Genomic DNA, 19,930 nt, shown 5'->3' with positions numbered 1-19,930 from the left:
GCCTGTGAGGCGCCGAGCTGCCGATCATGATGAATCTGACGCTCGGGTATCTAATAACTGCTACAGTGAGTCATGTTTTGTTGCATTTTCCTCTTACTTTCCCAAATTAACCTTCGACAAATCTGCTAAACGTTGATCGGGAAGGATTGCAACTCTCTCTTTTTCCTTCACAACCAGCAATATTATTGTTTGTTCTTAAAGTGAAATATTTCATATCATCTGCACACTAAACAATGTTTCAATAGTCAGTGTGGTATATAGAAGCAGATTGCAACAGCCTGTAGGATTTGATGGCTGCTTTGACTTGTGTTATAAACTAAAAGGAAATATTAAACAATGTGTTTGTATTATAACACACTTGCATTCTCTGATTAAGTTTTAAGACAATGAATGACAGTTATATGATTATATTAAAGGGCGTATTCAAGTTATCTACTTGTGAACGTCCATTAAGTTTGAGGTCCAGCAGAGGCTGATGTACCCTGAAGTTTAGCCTTTCAGATACGTCAATATCCAAAAATGAGTGAGTGAGGAAGGAAGTCAGCAAAGTGTTTATTGTTTACGTTTTTATCATTAAATAAAATGACCGTGTGAATAAAAGTGACTTAACTACTTCCTTAGTCCGATAGATAAACAACCATAATTGCAGATGAAAGTCTAACAACAAGACAAATTCCACAATGCCACTCTACCTCATGGGACATCAAACTACTTCTTTCCTTTTCCCAGAGGTGTATTGTCTGATCAAAATATGCTCCTAAAAGAAGCTACAGATAATTGAAGTAAACAGCTGCATGATAGTTTTCCTCAGTGTGAATCTGCAGAAAAGTCCCATTCACAAATAACTGAAGTCATTTTAAGTTTGTTTGGGACGTTTAAAATCCCTACAGTAAGTCAGAGAAGCGATCATCTTATATCAACACTACAGGGTGAGCGTAGCGTGCGTGAATATTATGATGGATTAAGCTGTTCTGTCAGCTGAACTCCACATGTGAAATGTTTGGGAGCGGTAGCTGGAGGGAGATGCTGCAGACTGTTTTGAAACGCTGAGCCGAGTGCTCTGAGTGTTTCTCCTTGACTCAGCTGTTGTCCCTGAACTGTTTATACTCTGTGGATGAAGTCAGCTGTAACGGGATGGAGTCAGCAGTGAGGGTGTCGGGGAGATTTCACCTACACTGAGGTCACAACTGGACTACAAAGCAAAACACTCGTAGTGGACAAAACCAGGAGCAAACAGCCTTTGTGTTGTTATTGTGAATCTGTCTACTTTTATAAAAACAAGACAAGACAAGAAAAGACTTTTAAAAGACTTAAGTCTGATTACCTCAAGCTACCACTTCTAGAAAGCACTTGGCATCGTGCAGGGTTAATATTCACAAGACAACAATTAGACTCCTGGTGAGATTATTTCCCATCATGCTTCTGGTGGAAATTTACAAGAGAAAATAAGCAGGAACAGAATCAGCTTTTTTTTTGTGTGCAGTGGTTTGTGTTGTCTACTTTGAATAAGGCTGTTTCTTCTTCTTAACTGGGTTAGCATAATGAGCTAGTAGGTCGCTAGCAAAGCCTTTTTTTCCTCCCTTTATCAAACATCTCAGTTCACAGGAGCTCATTGCTGCTGCAATAACAGTGTGTCCAAACAGCAAGACAGCCTCCCTCCAACTATCACATCACATTCATTAAGGACATCATGATAGTCTTGGAGACCCCTCCATGTTTACTATCTACCTGGATAGCTGCTTCCTGTTAAAGGGCCACTTCACAGATTTTCAACCTCAGTCCTATCATGCTATTATGGGGAGCTAATGCCATTATGGTACAACAAAATGCAATTTCGCTCTGTGCCTTTGGAGGACGCTATCCGCTTCTCCAATGGGCCCTGGAAAAGGCCAGGGAGCTCGCTAAACTACACTTCCTCAATCTAGGACGCCCGCCTCCGATGTCATGTTGCGTTCAAAATCGTCAGGTTTGAAATGTAGACTGCAGACCTGAAGATATTTTAGACGATCCAGCCTGCAGCGAAAACGGTAGTATTTCACTCTAGCGTCTCTCGCTGGGCCGTTCCTTTCAGAGGGAGGGGCGCAATGCACGCTGGGTGTTGTAGGAATGTAGAATGGGCGAAACCACAAGCTGTTTGTACAACTTTCTGCACAGCTATGGAGCCAATTTCAAATATTATTGCTTCTATCGATTACAGAGAACACCAGCTTTGACTGACAGCAGCTTTTTCCAGGGGCGAACTGCACCTTTAAATATTATCTGGAAGTCAAGAAGAGAAAAGAACTGACATAAGGCAGCTTGGACTGAGATTTATGACGACCTTACACCAAACGATCGAGGTGTTGGGAGTGCACCACAACTCCAGCAAAACTCTCATAGTTCTGTTTCTACATTGGAAAATTTTCTGCGACAGTGAAATCGCCTGATATGTTGCTTAGTGTCAGGTCAGCATCAAAGGGAGGCCTCTTAAAGTCTGTTTTTGGTCTTTGGCTAAATGTAGGGACATCTGAAAGCTCCAGTGGATGCCCACCTCCTGTGGAGATATCTCATCCCGGCTAACCCCAGGCTGTCCGTCTGGACTGCATCCCCCCTCCCCCTTCCTTCCTCCACAGACAAAACAACACACAGCCTCAAAACGGAACAAAAAATCTTAAAGAAGCTGGCACACGCGGAAGAAATGTGACTGAATGGAGAGTTGTTGATACAGCAGAGAAACAGTAGAGAAAACGGAGAAGCCTGCTACTTTACCCATGATTAAAAAGCTCTACTCTCACAAATATTTCAAGGCACCAAATAAAACAATCACAGAGCTGCTCCAGATCCACAAGCTGCCCTCAATTTCTACCACATTACACTGAGACAACAACCGCCCTGATATTCACCGCACATCTGTCCTCATTTCCCACTGTGCTGGATGTTAGCGGGGAGCAAAGCAACCAAAACAAAGACGCACGCAAAGAGAAGAGAAGTACTCCTTCCAACTATTTCCTCAATGCTTGAGCTTTAAAAAAGCTTTAAAAAGCACATGTGCACATCAGCAGCGCCATCTGAAAACTGCAAGTCAATAAAAAACAGAAGCTAGGACAGCGAGCTTTGATAAACACACGGGACGAACACTCACCTGAGCCAGAGGAGGGGATCATGTTCCCGGATCTTTGGACTTCATCAAATTTGCTGAAGATTACATTCAACCTGTAAAAGAAGACAACCACCAGAAAGAAAGAATCAAGGATCTGCTAACAGGTGGTGATACATGTGTAGAAAATACAGGGATTAAAACAAAGTGGAAGGACGTTAAAGCAGACAGAATGACGGTGTTGTTGACTGCACCATCCATCACTTCCTGGGTGAGAAAGTCTCCCTCTGCCTTTTGCAGCATGGACGGCCAAGACCAAAATAGACGGCATCAAAATCTGCCACGCCGATGACAAACTGGCACTAAGGCCCAGAGAGAGAGAGAGAGAGAGAGAGAGAGAGAGAGAGAGAGACAGCAGGAGAGGGGCCATGGTGGTGTGCAGAGGCCACTACATCGAAGGAAGAGACCAAAGAGTAGCAGAAAGTGTCGTAACATGTTCGCTGACGCGTGATGTAAAAAGGACAGACTGTCAAAGTGTGTGTTGGAAACTGTTTCAGGGCCTGATTATAAAGCCAATAACAATAAACCAGATCTAGAAAAATCAGCAGGGGTGTTCTGTCAGGAGCTAATACATGAAGGCATATTTAATAGAAGCATGAAGTCAGTCTGAGGTGGGAATAAACACCTCGCCTCCTGAGAGCCATTCAGCTCAGCCCAACTGTTGCACAGACGACTGCAAAAGTCTGTTTTTCTCTGCTTCTTCTATTTAGGGGTTTGTGTTTGTGTAAAATGAACTTTTGTTTTATTAGGTGCTTTTCGACAGCAGGAACTTTCCCCATGAACTAGGAACCTTTTGAGGAACTCTCTGCATCTGAAAGGTCCCTGCTCGAGGGGCCACTACTTTCCAATTGTCCAGGAACTGTCAGGGCGGGGCCTGCAGTGCTGATCTCTTCTGATTGTACTCGCAGCGCTTATTTCACCTGCCATGTTTAAAGACTGCAGCTGCAAGCTCACAGTTATCATCGTGCTTCAATATGGTTTCGTGCTTTGAGATGGAGTCAGAGAAGAAAGTCTACGACAGATGGACCGACGACGAGGTGCAGGCCTTGCTGAGCATTTATGCGGCATACGACATTCAACGGGAATTGGAAATGTCGACCCGCAACGAGACAGTGTACACCAATATATCTACATGGCTGTCCGAGCTCAACATTGTCCACACAAACAAAAATAAAATATTCTCATTTAGGTCTTTTATTTGCAGAAAATGACGACTGGTCAAGATAACAAAAAGCATGAAAGGAGAAACTGGTCCAAAGAAAAACAGACCATAATAACCTTCATTGGTTTATTGCAGGACCTTTCATTTTGACTGCATTAGGGAGAACCAAAAATAGAAAGTGATTGTAAATCTGTTGTAGTAGATCTGTGTTCTAAAGGTGTAATGTTCGATTCTGCCACAAGGGGGAGAACAGTGATGTTGTCGCCTACTACCTCTTTGTGTCTGCATGAGGGAGAAAATCTTCTCCTCACTACAGCACATGTCCAACAGATCCTGTGTGGATTTGTGATTATTTCTATGAGAAACTAAGTGAGAAATGATTTAAGAAAAAAATAAATAAGGATGAAAGGAGGGGGCAGAAGTAATACGACGGACAGCGACGGGTTTGTAGCTTCCTGTGGTCGTACCGTGACTGTGGAAGGCCTTTTTTGCTGAGATCCATCCTCACCCTCTCACCCACATGTCGGTAGATCTCCACCAAGCTGCTCATTGCCCCGTCACGTACCTGAAAACAAAAACATTTAATCATTAACACCTTCAATGCACATTGAGCTTTCATGAAATCTCTTCTGTGCTCATTTTTTGCCTTGACGTGTTAGTGTGTGATTTCGTTCAGATCGTAACCAGTCTGGGCCGTGTTAGACAAACTACTCCAGTGTTCTACGAGGTAAAAATCACTGTTTTCTCAATGGAGTCTGGTGGCTTTGAAGAGAGAAATGTAACAGCTTTCTCTGGTGTCAAATAAAGTATCATATTCTTGCGAACACAAGGAAGGAAAAACTGAGAATATCTCAAAATTGGCTTTTCATTTGACTAACAGTTTAACACTCAAAATATGTAATTTACAGCAATAAGACAGCAAGCTAATCCTTGCATTTGAGAGGCTATAACCAGTATTTTTTTTAGTAACTGTCTAAAATGATTATGATTGATGTCTGTTCTGCACAATATTATTTCCCCAAAGGGTTTCTGACAGCACAAAAGCATGAAGAGGCATCAACGGGGCATACCTGACTTGTGGGGTCTGCCAAAAGGTTACATATGTGAGGAACAATTTTACTAAGGGTCAGGCCTTGAGCTCCATATCTGTAAGACAAGAATTAAATTAAACACACCCACAGGAAGAGATAAACAAGGAGACACACACACGCTGTATCGGGACAGGGTGGTAAAATACCTGCAAAATACCACTATAATCAAATGAAATAAAATGCTTCTTTGTGTCTTTATTGATGATATAAAAAGATGTTTACAAAGGAATCCTTCATATTTTAACAGAATTAAATTGTGAATATCATACACATGGGAAATTGCTCTGGAAACAAACACCTGGTAAGATGAAATTATATCAGGAAGTATCTAAAGGAGGATTTACGACTATTCTTACAGCTATGACCAGTGTAAGTGAAGCAGGTTGGAGGCATCTGACTCACGTGCTCAGCGTGGCGATGAGACAAAGGCACACTCCTTCTCTGGTCCTGTTGTTCTTGTGTTTGAAGCCTCCGAGCATTCTGTCCCACACGTACTGAAACAAAACAAAATGTTAATGTGCTTTATTGTGTTTTTAGCAAAGGATAACTCTACTAATATCTTTATAGGACAGGAAATGGACAACAGCGCGCCTACCTTATGTTACCACCAACGACAGAATGTTTAGCTAACTAGCTTGGTAGCAGGCTGTGCTTTCCAGTATGTTACAAAGCCTGACAAAAGTTTCAATCTGCAGAGTAAATCAATCTTTGTGCAGCTATTGTGGATTTCAGCCAGGTGTTTGACGGCTTTATTTATACCTAGATAAGGACTGATGGTGGATTATTAATGGCTCATGAAATAATGAAGCAGGAAGAGGGCGATAAACCAGCAAACAGAGACGCCACTCTTCCAGGAGAGCAGCATATCTTCTGTCTGATGCATCAATACTGCCATAAAACAAAGAGCATTTAGATATAAATTATCTTAGGCACACATGGCATTTCCTTTACTTCTTTAACGGAGCCTCCATCGGAGCACTCATGGAGCCAAATCTTCCTATAACAACGGGCTGATTGTATCCTATCAGCAGCAACAACCTCTGGTTATTCCCATCTGTATTGTTCATATTAAAAGTAGGGTATCAGCTAACAGGATTGAGTTGTGTTGGATAAAAACATCAAAGGTTGAGGATCAGATTAATTGCATCACCTCAGATCTAACTATAACTTTGAACAAGCTAAGATTTAACAAAGGAAACTGACCGACAAAGACCGTGCACACATTGTTATTCAGATGAAAAGCAAGTCAAAAAGGAAAGTAATCTTGGCAGCAAATCTACATTAAACATGAGAAAGAATTCAGCTGCAGGTTTGTGTGTTTCTAGGCGAGTATGCGTGTTGGTACCTGCGGGCTGGCAGCTTGTTCCATGATCTTTAGCAGCACTGTTTGGTCTTGGTCTCGCACCTGGTCTTTTGCATCTCCCAATCGATCGATAAGGCTGGGCAGAACTGGAGGAGAGAGATCAGGAGGAAACATGATACAATTATCCCTTCAAAAGAGTTAAATCAAGGAAAGAAAATCTGATTTACTGCAACATAACTGGTTAGCAGGAGTCTATGAAGTGTTGGGTAGTTAAAGGGTAATTCTGGTATCTGGGTCGTATTTGTACTTATTTTGGGGTCTAAATAAATAACAGGTAATTAGACTCTAATAGTTTTGTAATATAGTAAACAAATGCTCAAGAGTAAGAAGCAGAAACATCCTTTACATCGCTCTCTTCAACTTTTGTCAATGGAGTCTGGTGGCTTTAAAGAGAGCGCTGTAACTGCTGCTCTTTGGTTTTAAAAAAAACATCTTACTATTTAACAAAAAGCTTTTTCTCTATAAGAATCCTTTCCATGATGTTGTCGGACACTCAAAAACAATGACTGCACCTTTGGAACAAATTGCCCAGACTTTGTTTAACCAGGCTTTATTTAACTGATTAAAACTTCTAAAACACATTTTATTTCTGGATTAAAGCTGTGGTAAAACTTTCAGAAATTCACACAAAGGAGGAATCAGAATTGCAAAGTCACCCTTTCATATTTAAACTAAGTGCAGAAAGCGAGAGGAGCTGAGGGCTGCCAACAATCAAGGTGAAACGAGGGGAGACACACACAGGAAATAGGACCTCTTTGTCCTGTTATTCAAATTTTGTAGGAGTGTTCACAAAAGAAAGAGAGGTAAAAAAGATATAAACTTCACAAAACATAACCTTAAAACGTCTTATTTTATTTCATTTATTTATCTAATAGTTGAATCTTGGGGCTATACAGGAGGATAGAGAGAAAGAGATGAAAAAAGGTGCTGAAAAGACAAACTCTTTAGGTCTTAATTTTTAGAAATACGAGAGACTTTTAGCTTAAGAAAGTGGTTATAAGGTTAATTATTTGACACAACACAGAATCCACTCATTAAATAAAAACCTGAATCTTACCTGTTCCCACCTGGGCCCTGAATCTCTCCTGTAACCGTGTCACTAAGGCAGATAAGAGGTCCAAACCCAGCAGAGCCACCTGGTGGAGATAAAAAAACATAAAAAATAAATCATAATGCAGTTTAAAATGTATTTCCATCAAAATAAGTCTTATCAAATTATATATTTCTTATAAGCACAAATGAATTGTATTGGCCTTACAGCAAGCCTGGAAAGGCCAAGGGGCTGTATTCAAATTTCCTGTTGCAGGGGATTGTGGGTAAACAGAACATTATCATGCTTTTTAGGCTTTGCACTGCCTATGATTGACACTGACTTTATGCAGCCCTCACACCATTAAATTAAAACACATTTAGGAATCAAATACAAATTAAACACAGTTTTACTTCTGCACCATGACTGTACACTCTGTCACCAAACCTTCATATAAAAGCACAAGCCCCTCCCATTTCATCTTTCCTTGTCATGGGGTGAGAGAGCTGCTCAATGAACGCATAGTGAGAGTAGCCCTGCTGACAACCATAACAACACTAACGCATCACCTGGACTTCGGTCCGGGAAATGGTGCAATTTTTGGAAACCCTCAACTTGTAAAATGAAAGTAAAGGAGACTGTGACGCAGCGGCAGAGGTAACTATCCAGCATAGTGATAACAATGCTGCCATCTGGTGGCGTTATATCGACACGTCAGTACATTCACAGTATATTAAACTTTGAGCTTTTACTTACTGGTGACAGAAACATTCTTCCTCAGTTAAACACAAAACGATTTCCAGCAATTCTTAACTTTATTTTACTGATGTAGGGTCTTTCTCTTTTTCAAATCTCGAGGCAGTGATATAGAAAATAACTTTTCAGTCAACTTGTGAGAAAATAAATCTGGAAATATAAAGATAAATAATTCTGAGATTAACTCATAAAAGTAAGTAAGAGTAAGAGAAATAAATGAAAGAATCAAATGAAAATGTAAAACAATATTTAGAAGCATTTTTATTTACACTTTTATCTGTTTATGATAAACATTTTTTAAAAATCTAAATGTATGTATTCAATGCCTATAGTCTATTTTTTCTGTTCATATTAAATGTATTTAACTTTTAATTATTTACTTTTTATTAATGCTATCAGAGGGGAATCGGAAGAAAAACAAAGCAATTAACATTAACAACATAACATTTTTGTTAATATGCTAAAAACAGAATAATCATACAATTATATGCTTAAAAAAATACAATAATTGTTTAAATTATTTACTTTATCTACGTTATTTTAACTTGTTATTTATTTGATTGAATATCTCTTTTATATTTCCTCTATTTAAAATAAATACTGATTTATTTCTTTAAGAGCTTAAGACCTAATTTTAAAATTAGCATCGCGAAGCTCTCAGTTTCGTTCTCTTTGGCGCCATCTAATGGCGATAAAGGGCAATTGCGGTCACATACATCAGAGATAACCAGACGTCTACGGTTGGCTCCCTTTGTCATGGTTGTAACTCTTGATTTTCCTGGCTGACGGTCGCTTTCCTTTTCAGACTGTTTGCTTCATCTGAGCGTCGAGTTTGTTTCTTCTTCTTTGGATTTTCACTTCTTGTTGAAGTTGTATCTGTAGTCATCCATCTTTTCTTTGTTTGTTCAGCCATAGTAGATTACTGTTTACTCGCAACACTTGCAGAGAGCAGAAAAGCAGCCGCTTAGCTCCGCCTACCCTCTCTGGCAGACCAACCACTGCTGGCTGATGGAAAACGCGTCACTTACTGGGCGCTGCTTGATTCACCAGACACCCAGTCTGTAATACTGCACATGCAAAGGCTTTCAGTGGGCCATAGGATCAATCACCATTGTGTTACCTCATTCAGCGATAGATAGACACTTAACAGACATTTATTTACATGAAAATCTTCAAGATTATATCTTCAACCTATTGTTTGTTCACTTATTCCTCATTCCTCTTCATATTTCTACATATTTTATTTAGTCCTCTTTATAGTCCCTCATTTCTTTAACAGATTTAATCTTTTTTATGACTGCAGACTGGAGGAGCAGGTAGTGAGCATCCGAGGCAGGAGGTCGGCTGTCTGTGGGTTTAATCCTCAGATCAGTCCCTTTGTTCTCCGACTGAAGGGGAATTACAGTAATTAGACTGATGACAGGGCCCAAACAAAGACTCGCTGAGCGCTCTGAGGGGGATCGGCAGAGTGTAACGATGGGTTAAAACCTCCACAGAAAGTCAGTTTGAAATGGTAATCTCACATTGAGGTTCAGCTCCTCCCGTTTGAGGCCGACGCAGGAGGTCTGTCTAACCTTTTCTTACTGTGACATCTCAAGTAAACACACTTTTTTTCTTCTTTTTCTAAACTTGGGTAAAGCCCAGTCACAAAGGGTGCATGGCAACGGCTGCACCCTTTGCGAGTTAAACAGTCCAGTGCGGGTCTGGCAGGCTCCTCCTCTTTGCAGACAGATGGCCAACTCCCTGTTGCTGTCATCCACATCCGGACTCCCCAAAATAAAAATACATCCACCCTGTAAACCCCCCCCCCCCCAAAGGATCTACACTTAAATCTCTCCCTCATCATCCCCTCCCAAATCCTCCGACCCAAAATTCCCCATTTCATCTCCTCTAATGCACAGGGTTTGTGTTTGCTGCAGCACCGGTCATGTCTCTGAATCAGCAAAAGCCGTATGACAAATTTGTGACACTCTGCAGAAGCCCAGGATGGTTAAATATAAAGACTAACAGATGTTTTCAGGTCCATGTTCTTTTCCTGTTTGCAGTCTGTCTTTACATGCCTCACGGCCTCAGGCTTTCAACAACCTGACCTTTGAAAAACATGCGAGTCTGTGGCATCAAGTGTTTTAAGCCTTTCCTACAAACAACGAAAAAACATCAGAAAAAGGCAACAGCAGGACAAACTTCACATTTTATATGTGCTGAAAATTATGCGAGGTAGACAAGCCTTTAAGAGACAGGAAGTGAGGAGAAAAGTACGGACAATTTCATTGATTGTCTTGACTGTCCTGGGATGGGACAAACCCCCCGGAGGAGCGCCCGTTCATCTGTCTGTGCTGAGTCTCAGTTTCACTGTAAGCAGTAAGTCACACAGAGGCTGCACTCTGGCTTACTTCAGCGGGATGAAGCCTAAAAAGAAACAGATTTTCTTGTGACTGACTTTAATTAACGGCTCTTAAGTTTGCTGACACAACAACATCATGATGCAGATTACTGGTAAATTCTACACGATCCGTCTCTGGCGCGTTCAGAGTGCGCCGCGACCTCTGAAGTTGATCGCGCCCATTCAAGACTCCCCTCAGTCTCCGGCGCGTCCCAGAAGCGTCTCTCCGCTCTGCTAAAGATACGTGACGAGTCTATTTTTGACGGAGGCCGCTTCAAGCACGCGTCAAGCTGAAGGGAGCAGATCGTGCTCTCCACCACAGCCTGCTGATGCGTGATTGGTCAATACTACTTGGACTACAAACGTACTGCAAATCGAAACCAGAACATTTCCAGTACTTCAATCTTGTCAGGCACCTACAGAATCTGTAAATAGAGATTACTGTGGGGACAAAAAGCTGTCCAGCTAGATAATGCACAGCAGGTCTAAGATTGGTCATTTTGAATGAATCAATGTATCCTTTATTTATGCCTTATCATTTATTGTTCTCACTAAAATTCTGTTCATAAAAAATATATTTGTCTTATCTCAGTCATTTAAATTAGTTTGAGTGCCGATTTAAGGGTTATAAAGCAATATTTTGGGATTTTCGTGATCTTATTGTCAACGAAATCTAGTTGGAAAATAATAATTATCATTTCATCTCATGCATCTGTCATGAAACTGTCATAAAAGGTGAATTATTCCTGCTTTTCCTCCCGAATGAGACACCTAAGAACAACTATGAAGAGTTTGTTCTGTGAAATCTGACTTAGTCGGACAACAAGTTGTGCGACATCCTTGTTTAGTGGCATAAACTGGCCCTTAATCTTTAGTGATTTGGAACAACCAGCAGTGCTTCTATTATAAGGAATTGTAAAAATAACATTTTATTGTGCAAACTTGATCATAAAACTATTATAAATGCAACAAATTTAGTCTAAAAGTCACATGAATCAAAGGAAATCTCTTTGCTTTGTACGGTTAAAATAAGTGTATAAATAAAATCTTTCTCGACTTAAAATCTGAACATGTACAAGTGGACAAATGTAACATCATGAGAGGTATGACCTTGTATCAGTAAGAGCTGAGCACATAGTTTGAATGGTGTTGAACGGTGAAGGTCTTTGCCAGGCAGAATAACACGTCATCACACTCTCCTCCAATCACAGACTGACCAATAAAAAAAGTTTGGGTCTTCAGACTTCAGCGTGAGTTCAGTCAGTTTTATACAAAGAGGCAGGTTGTCTCCTGCCTTTGACTCAGGCAGTAGCTGTTGGGTATGTATGCACTGAGCACTTCATTTACATAACCAGCTGCCGTCGGGCAGCTTCTTCCGCTTGTGTCTGAGTTGTGTAAGAATCTGTTTTAACTTCTTAACCTTCCCCAGCTCCCCGTGTTCATGCTGCCTCTCGCTACGGTTGCATCTTCACACCTTTGAAACTTTTTGTACTTTCGTGGTCGTAGCTGCATGTCTGAACACACCTGACATCATCAAAACAAAGATGCTGGAGGAACACTTATGTGGCTGACAACTGATACTAGGGAGGTTCTGTTTATGTTCTGGATAGAGCCCGACCGATATATCAGTCAGCCAATATTTCTGGCCAATATGCCTCCTTCCCAGATATATCTATAACAGTGTTCATTGTTTCCAATCTGCAACACTTTTTTTTACAGAACAATAATGCAGAAAACAACCATATAGTTTGTCTATCAGTCTCTGTGGTTTCATGCACTCTTTGCATATCATTTCTTTCTTGCCAAACATCACCTGCCCTAAACTGAAATACCTCCAAACAACAGCTGAGGGCCCATGATCGAGGACAGCTACGTATTATCTTCCAGTTTTCAACAGCTGCTGTAACTATGACAACCACAGATGCGTCACTCGTTGAACCCAAAACTCCGCTCTCTGTTGTTCACCCTTCTGCTTTGAACTGCCGCTGCAAGGTAGGCGCTCATAACATGACAACGCTAGCTCCCCCAAACGTGAAGCCAAAACCTCTCCATCGCCCCCTGGGGGTTTTCTAAGGGCGGAACACTTTAAACGTCAACATCACAGTCAGTCAATTATTTAATCATGGGAAGCCAAATTCACGATCGGGATTAATATTCTATGACATTTATCGGCCGCCATTAAAGATGTTCAGATCCCAAAATTCACATACTGCTCAGGCTCCAGTTTTATAGCTACCTGTCTGAACAAACCATCAACCATAAAAATAAGATGTTGAAAGTAGGTAATGTGTTTGATAGCCAGTCATTATACTTTGCACGTTCTACTTGGGATGCTGTGTTTATGCAGGATGGTTAAATATACTACTCTAAGGTAATTAAAGGAACACACACTTAAGATGAAGTTTTCTCTCACTCATGTTTTACATTAAACAAACACAACCATGTTATTCAGGCCGTACCATTTGGTTTTAAGAAACACTTGAATGATATTTCTTTCTTTAATTTTCTGGGTATTTTTAATTCAAGCTCGACAGGAGAAAGTCCAAAAGTATCGTCGAATCAGGCACCAACCACGGATCAGACTAACCCCCGAACATCAACAACATGCCACTCAAACACATGTTCCTGCTCATCCTGAAAACTGCTGGAGAAGACTGCGGCCTCTTCCTCCATCTGCCTCTGATGTGGAGGAGCCTTTAAATTAAATCAAGGATTTCTCTCTCGCTCACTACCAAGCCTGTCATCTCATTACTGCCGGAGACACCGCACACAGAGACAAAGAGAGGGAAAGGCAAACACACATACACAAACATGTCGCCATCTTGGCTGTGATTTCCTCTAAATCAGCCAGACTTGTGTGCAGGAGGAGAACCCAAACACAGACTGTTATCTTCATCTCTGATACAGAAAAATGCAAGTTACCAAAAATAAACCTTCTGATATTTAAAAGAAACACGTAGACGCATTAAAACAGTGTAAGCTAACCCTTCCTCTTCATCAGAAGGCTGTAGTTTATTGCAGAGTGCTTTATGATTATGCAGCATACCTGGCCCTCCCTCCTGCCTCCTGCTACATAATGCTGACTAATTTCTGTCTCAGACAAGGCCGTAAAGCTAGAGCGTTGTCTTATCCAGGTCTACTTTAAAGTCCAGTTGAAATTACACTGTTGCTGTATTTCACAAGCCCGCTATTTGTATGCCAGAAATAAATCCTTCAGTATATAAACTGACTTCTGCTAATCACTATCAGCTTTATAGCTCGTGAACTGGCAGATGAAGTGCACCGTTTCCTGATGGATGTTTGCTCGCAGCTTGTTCACTAAGCCAAGGCACAACACAGGACATGTGCATATGTTTGCAGATAAAGAGACGCGAGCTAGAAAGCAAATATGTGTATCTGCAGATTACAGGCTGCTGTCGGACCTTATCACGGTCACGCCAAAGACTGAGCGGTGACCATTACTGCCTTATGCAAACACAGCTCAAATGAAATGTTGTGATTGCCTGTATGCAAATCTTTTCTCTGTAGTTAGGGAATGCATGTTACAGCACAGATATACTGCACATTTCAGTTACTCTTATTTACATCCCAGAGCAAAAACTGCAACACAACTTATTCTGTTTACCCATCAACTCTCTTTTTAAGATTATTTTATGTGGTATTGTTTCCTTTATTGGATCGGACAGCTGACGATTGACAGGAAATAGAGAAGAGAGAGTGGGGATGATACGTACCAAAGGGCTGTGAGTCGGAGTCGAACCCACAGCTGATGGGGCGCCTGCTCTGCCAACTGAGCTAAACTGCCCCGCCTATCGACTATTTGACAAAAAAGTTAAAGATCATTCTGGGTATTTTTAAACCTCTTCAAGTCTCATGTTTACATATTTCTTGCTCTAAGTGGCTACAGAAGGTTTTCAAATGACTCCAGGAAGTTGCTTCAGGCTGCAGCCGCCAAACAGGTTGTAATAGTTGCAATGTAATCCTCGGGGGCAAATGTGACCGATCAAAGTTAGTCCACTGAAAGTTCAGACAGGATCAGATTGTTATTCTAAATGTCTGACAACATTACAGAAAGGGTCGCTACACTTTTGTTAAAGAGTTAGTTCCCTTTTCTGACACTATAACAGCTGTTAGATCGCTTCGTCCAACAACACCAGACTCCATTGACAAAAGCATTCATTTTACCTTGCAGAACATGAGTAGAAGTTGCTTGTCTATCTCTGCCTTGATCAGTTAGGTTTTAATGTTAATGTGTCTTATATGTAAATTATGTTGGATCCAAAGTAACAATTTGAAAGACCAAAGTCAGAGAGTCACACAAACAACCCTAAATGCAGGGGCAGCTACAGAACTGCAACTCCCCTGTTCTGTGAGTTTAAATTACTGTTTTTGTCAATGGAGTCTGGTCACTTCAAGAGAGTGTTTTTCTGGTGATTTTCTAGTAAACAACTTATGAAAATAAAAATGTCTTTCTCTTTAGGGATCCTTCCAGTAATCTTGTCAGACACTCATAAAACAATCTAATCCTGTCAATGGCACAACAAGCACCTCAAGTGGACTTAATGTGATTGGGCGAATTTGCCCCCGAGGAATTTGTTGCAGCCATTAGAGCCCGTTTTGAGGTTTAAAAATACCAGAATGGCCCTTTAATACTCTTCTGGAGGTTTGGCTGAAGAAACACACACTGTTGCAAGAGGAAAAAGTCTTGGCATGTTCCAACACAAGCCAACATACTCTAAATGTCTAATGACTTAATCATTTCTATGTGCATGGGATGGGTAGCTCTGATACGATGCCAGCTTTCAGAGGCGGCAGCAGCAGCAGCAGCAGCAGAGTTATCATATTCCTGCAGTGTGATGAGCCAGCAGTGACCACACAGTGACTCAGCTGCATGCAGCAGCGCTCCGGGCATGGTGGCAGAGAGACGAGATGTACAGTAAACATTCATTATGTCAAACAGCCGGCAGGGCTGCGAACACAGACCACACATAAAGAGTCAGACAGGGAGAAGAGTGAACGTAGCACACACACACAGAGCAGTTACACACAAATACACACGGCCGTTTCCAGTTCACTTCCTCCAGAGATGTTACTTCATGCTCGACTTCCTGCAGTGAAAACACTGAGACGAGAGCATCCTCCTCCAGACATATGGTTACTGATACTAATACATGTCTCTGCGAGTATGCCTCACAGCCTCTATGGTCCAATTTTAAAACACATTTTATTTACACTTTTTAAAGCTTTATTAAAATGAAAGTGGCGACAAATTCATGGAGAAAAACTTCCAGAAAATAATCATTTGCTTCACAATCTGCACAGAATTTGACACCCTCTATCCTTACGCCTTAAACCTCACATCGTGTAACAGCTTAGCGAAGCAACAGGCCTGTCATCCTTTGGATTTCTACATGCCGAAGCAGTGTGCACATGCCTGTCGGAAGAGTGACGCTAAGTACACAAAGACTTTAGAGGAGGCTGAGTTTCTTTTCACTTTTAGAAAACCAGAAATACCACAGCACGAGTGTAGGAATGGAAGGAAGTCGACCATATTGTTTTAGGATATTGATGGCTAACTTTACTTTACTGATATAGTAGGGGCGCTGGTTTTGCTCAGTTGGTAGAGCAGGTGCCACATATCAGGGGCTACAGTGGGTGCAGATTCGACTCCTGCCCTCGGCCCTTTGCTGCATGTCACCGCCCACTCTCTTCTCCCCAAATTTCATGTCTCTCTTCAGCTGTCCTATTTAATTAAGGCAAAATGGCCGCCAAAAAAAACATTATACTATCCATCCAACCATACCATCTAAAACCAAAATCTACAGCTTGCAACTGGAAACAGATGCTTGCTTTGCACCCCTGCCTCATCAAGCCCTTTGGAGTGCACATATTCCAACACTGGCTCCCTTTAAATTGAATTTATAATATAAACAAACTGGTGCGTTTATGCGTTATATTTTTAACGAGAGGCGCGGGACATCCGCTCTTCTCCTTTCACTCTCACCGCGTCAGTATTTATTTCAAAGGAACTATCAAGGCACGTAACTTCGTCCCACAGCCTGCTGTAGCCTACTGTGTGGATATTAACTTACTTGTACCCCTCTTACACAAAGTTAGATTCATAACGCTCACACTTCGTTTTACTGCCTGTGACTTAAGCAGCAAATGTAGTGCAGGTGTAGCCAGTAAGAAAAAAAAACATGCACATCCGCTGTGACACTGAGCATGTTAGATGCTGCCACTGCTGCTACGTTAAAACCTTGTTTTTGTAGATTATAACACACCTGTTTGTAATGTTTAGCCTACTTATGGTGGGTGCCACTAATACTCTATATTAAAAGATGCAGCTTTTATAATTAATACTGTTGTAGTCCGATTTTTTACATGAAGCTGCATCTAGAAACTTAACTCAGTTTAGATGAAGCGTGACAGACATAACAGTGTTTAAGTTATAAATATCTTTTATTTTTTTCTTGCTGATCCAAAATATGATCGAAGCCATGACTCAAAAAACAGAGTTTATATTAACTCACAAATGTCCGAGGGCTTTTTGTTGTTTGTTTTTATATCATTATTTTTTGGGGGGCGTTTGTGCGTTAATGAGACAGCCGACAGCAGAGAGAGACGACAGGAAATCAGGGGAGAGAGAAAAGATCCCCGGGCAAACACAAACTAGGGATGTGGTGTTTTATGGTCAGTGCACTAACCTGTGCCACCAGGGCTCCCTAACAGGGACCTTCTTAACCAGCTGCAGCTACAGTCGGCCTAGAGGACGAATGCATGCAGTGAAAGCTAAACATGTGTATCAACAGAAACTGAAGGGCGTGGGGCTAAGCAAAAGATCCATTTGGTTTACATCTGGTGAGTGTGAAGGCCACAGCACATGACTCCAATCATCTTTCAGCTTTTTAAAACATGCTATGATCCCTCCATCTCTGCATGTGCATCTGCAGTCCATATTTGAGGGTCCTCCTTTAATTTGTCATCCGTAAATATCAGCCATCTTGTAAACACATATCCAGGAACACAGCATCTGCCTATGTGGTGACGGGGAGAGATGTTGGATAACAGTGGCTAAAGTGGATGAGACAAACTTATATATGGACTTTTTAATATTGTTTTGACAAAACTGTGTTCTAAAATGTCCAGAAGTCTAAATATGCAGATTTCTTTTTCAGCTATACTCCTGTGAAAGTGATTTTAAGCTCCTAAAAAGGCCTTTACAGGTTTATAACTCACAAATACTCAAAAAAATAAATTGAACATGGTTGGAAATGGGTTGGAGAGAAGGAACACGTGGATGCATGTGCACACAGTTCAACACACACACACACACACACACACACACACACACACACACACACACACACACACACACACACACACACCAAATTCAATAACAGCCCTGTAATTAGCTCCAACTGAGTGATAAACAAATATGTCAGCCTTTGGCATCAATCGGTTCCTCTGCAGGCGAAACGAGGATGTGGATAGACTTAGACGAGGAGGACTACAGTAATCTGACAAAAGATGGCAGGAAAGGGCAGGTGGCAAGTGAGCTAACATGCTAGCATACATTTCTTTCAGGTAATTCAAATGGTTAACTTTGCACTGCATTTTGACAGATGATAATTACAAGCTTGCACGTTTTTTAAACATTATAAAACACTTATTTCACGGCTGTGTTAAATACTTGATTCTGATTGGTTAATTACGGCATTCTAAGGTCTGCTATTTCTCAATAACAGACCGTTGCTATGCAGAACAGACTGTTGCTAGGGATAGGGCTCTAATGGGGACACAGTGTTATCATATCAACCTGCAGAAAAAAGTCCGGTAAATTAGACGTCATTGGAAAAAAAGAAAAGAGACGACACAGAGGAAAGAAAGCAATAACGGTTAAAAGACGCAAAAACTGAAGGCGGCACATGAAGTAAACATCAAACAGAACACAGTGTGGGACACGGCGGTAATTAGACAGACTCGTAGAAATGCCATAAGTGTTCAGGATTGGGCTGACAGAAGCTCTGTGTAGTAACACTTTTCACACTGTCAGACCAGAGTCCTTGCTGAGAAACCCACACAGACACATTAAGAGACTAATTCACTAATGGACGCCCACTTGAAGACGATGACGTCCCAGTGCTCACCCACTCCCATAGACATGGTGACATTTCTCCACAGAACCAGCCTGAATGCATCACAGAGAGATCTTGTATTTCAAATAGTTGTGACTTGCATAAAAAGCCACCAGACCCCAGTCAGGTTCTAGCAACATTTAGCCTGCGGCGCGCCTGTTTACTTGTCAAGCAACCGAACATTGAGGGTCCTATTCTATTAAAAATGTGATCTTTCAGGCTGCTAAAAATGGAAAACCGGTTAAATCCATTAGAACATGTAAACAAGAGAGAAAGTCAACAAAATGTTCTGTAACTAAGGACAAAACTGAACATCTGATTCAAGCAGTGGGAAATTTATTTGCTTATTCAACTTTTTCTATTTGATATCACTTTAAACGTCTACTCCACGATATTATGGAGGCAATTGTTGCACTTTTCCATAAACTACATTTATCCTGTCAACTTCAGCTACTTTGCAGAGTCAGATTATTTATTCAAAATAAAACAAACGAATAAATTATGTTGTGTCATTATGGATTGTGCACACCAGCAGTATAAAACGTAGTTAAAATCAGCTCCATCTTCACCAACTGCTGCATTAACATTAACATTAAAGTGACGTACAGTTGAGGCTATACATTTAAATACACCAAGTCTTAAAACATTAATTACGTTGCACTCACCATTAGTTGTTAATTATGAAAATGGACCAATCAGATGCTTCCAAATGTAATTCAACTTAATGAAAGCCAACATTGTTATCCTCTTTTCTCTTGTGAATAAAAGCTGAGTTACTTTTCTTTATTGGCTTCTTTATTGTTTGCATGTCCTTCGTTTTAGTGTCTCAATATACGGTATGATCACAACCCTACACATTCATGCATCAATA

The 19,930-nt window shown here is 40.9% G+C and overlaps 1 protein-coding gene and 1 non-coding gene across 2 annotated transcripts in view; one reads left to right on the top strand and one right to left on the bottom strand.

Moving 5' to 3' along the window:
* Positions 1-19,930, bottom strand: part of clasp1a (cytoplasmic linker associated protein 1a) — a 103,405-nt gene that overhangs the window by 59,036 nt on the left and 24,439 nt on the right. Inside the window, exons 2-7 of the mRNA XM_069663126.1 lie at positions 7,810-7,888; positions 6,735-6,838; positions 5,792-5,883; positions 5,369-5,444; positions 4,766-4,863; positions 3,122-3,192 (exon numbers count right to left, since the gene is read on the bottom strand). Of these exons, the coding sequence (XP_069519227.1) occupies positions 3,122-3,192; positions 4,766-4,863; positions 5,369-5,444; positions 5,792-5,883; positions 6,735-6,838; positions 7,810-7,888 (520 nt within the window). The remainder of the gene's footprint in view (positions 1-3,121; positions 3,193-4,765; positions 4,864-5,368; positions 5,445-5,791; positions 5,884-6,734; positions 6,839-7,809; positions 7,889-19,930) is intronic.
* On the top strand, positions 8,263-8,390 carry LOC138592937 (U4atac minor spliceosomal RNA). The gene has a single exon (XR_011308241.1). It is a non-coding gene; the product is annotated as a U4atac minor spliceosomal RNA (small nuclear RNA).

This window comes from Semicossyphus pulcher, unplaced genomic scaffold (assembly GCF_022749685.1).
Source record: "Semicossyphus pulcher isolate SPU_LCO1_2020_fin unplaced genomic scaffold, fSemPul1.0.p SCAF_15, whole genome shotgun sequence".
In the NCBI taxonomy this organism is placed as follows: Eukaryota; Metazoa; Chordata; class Actinopteri; order Labriformes; family Labridae; genus Semicossyphus; species Semicossyphus pulcher.
This window is presented reverse-complemented; position numbering and strand designations above follow the sequence as displayed.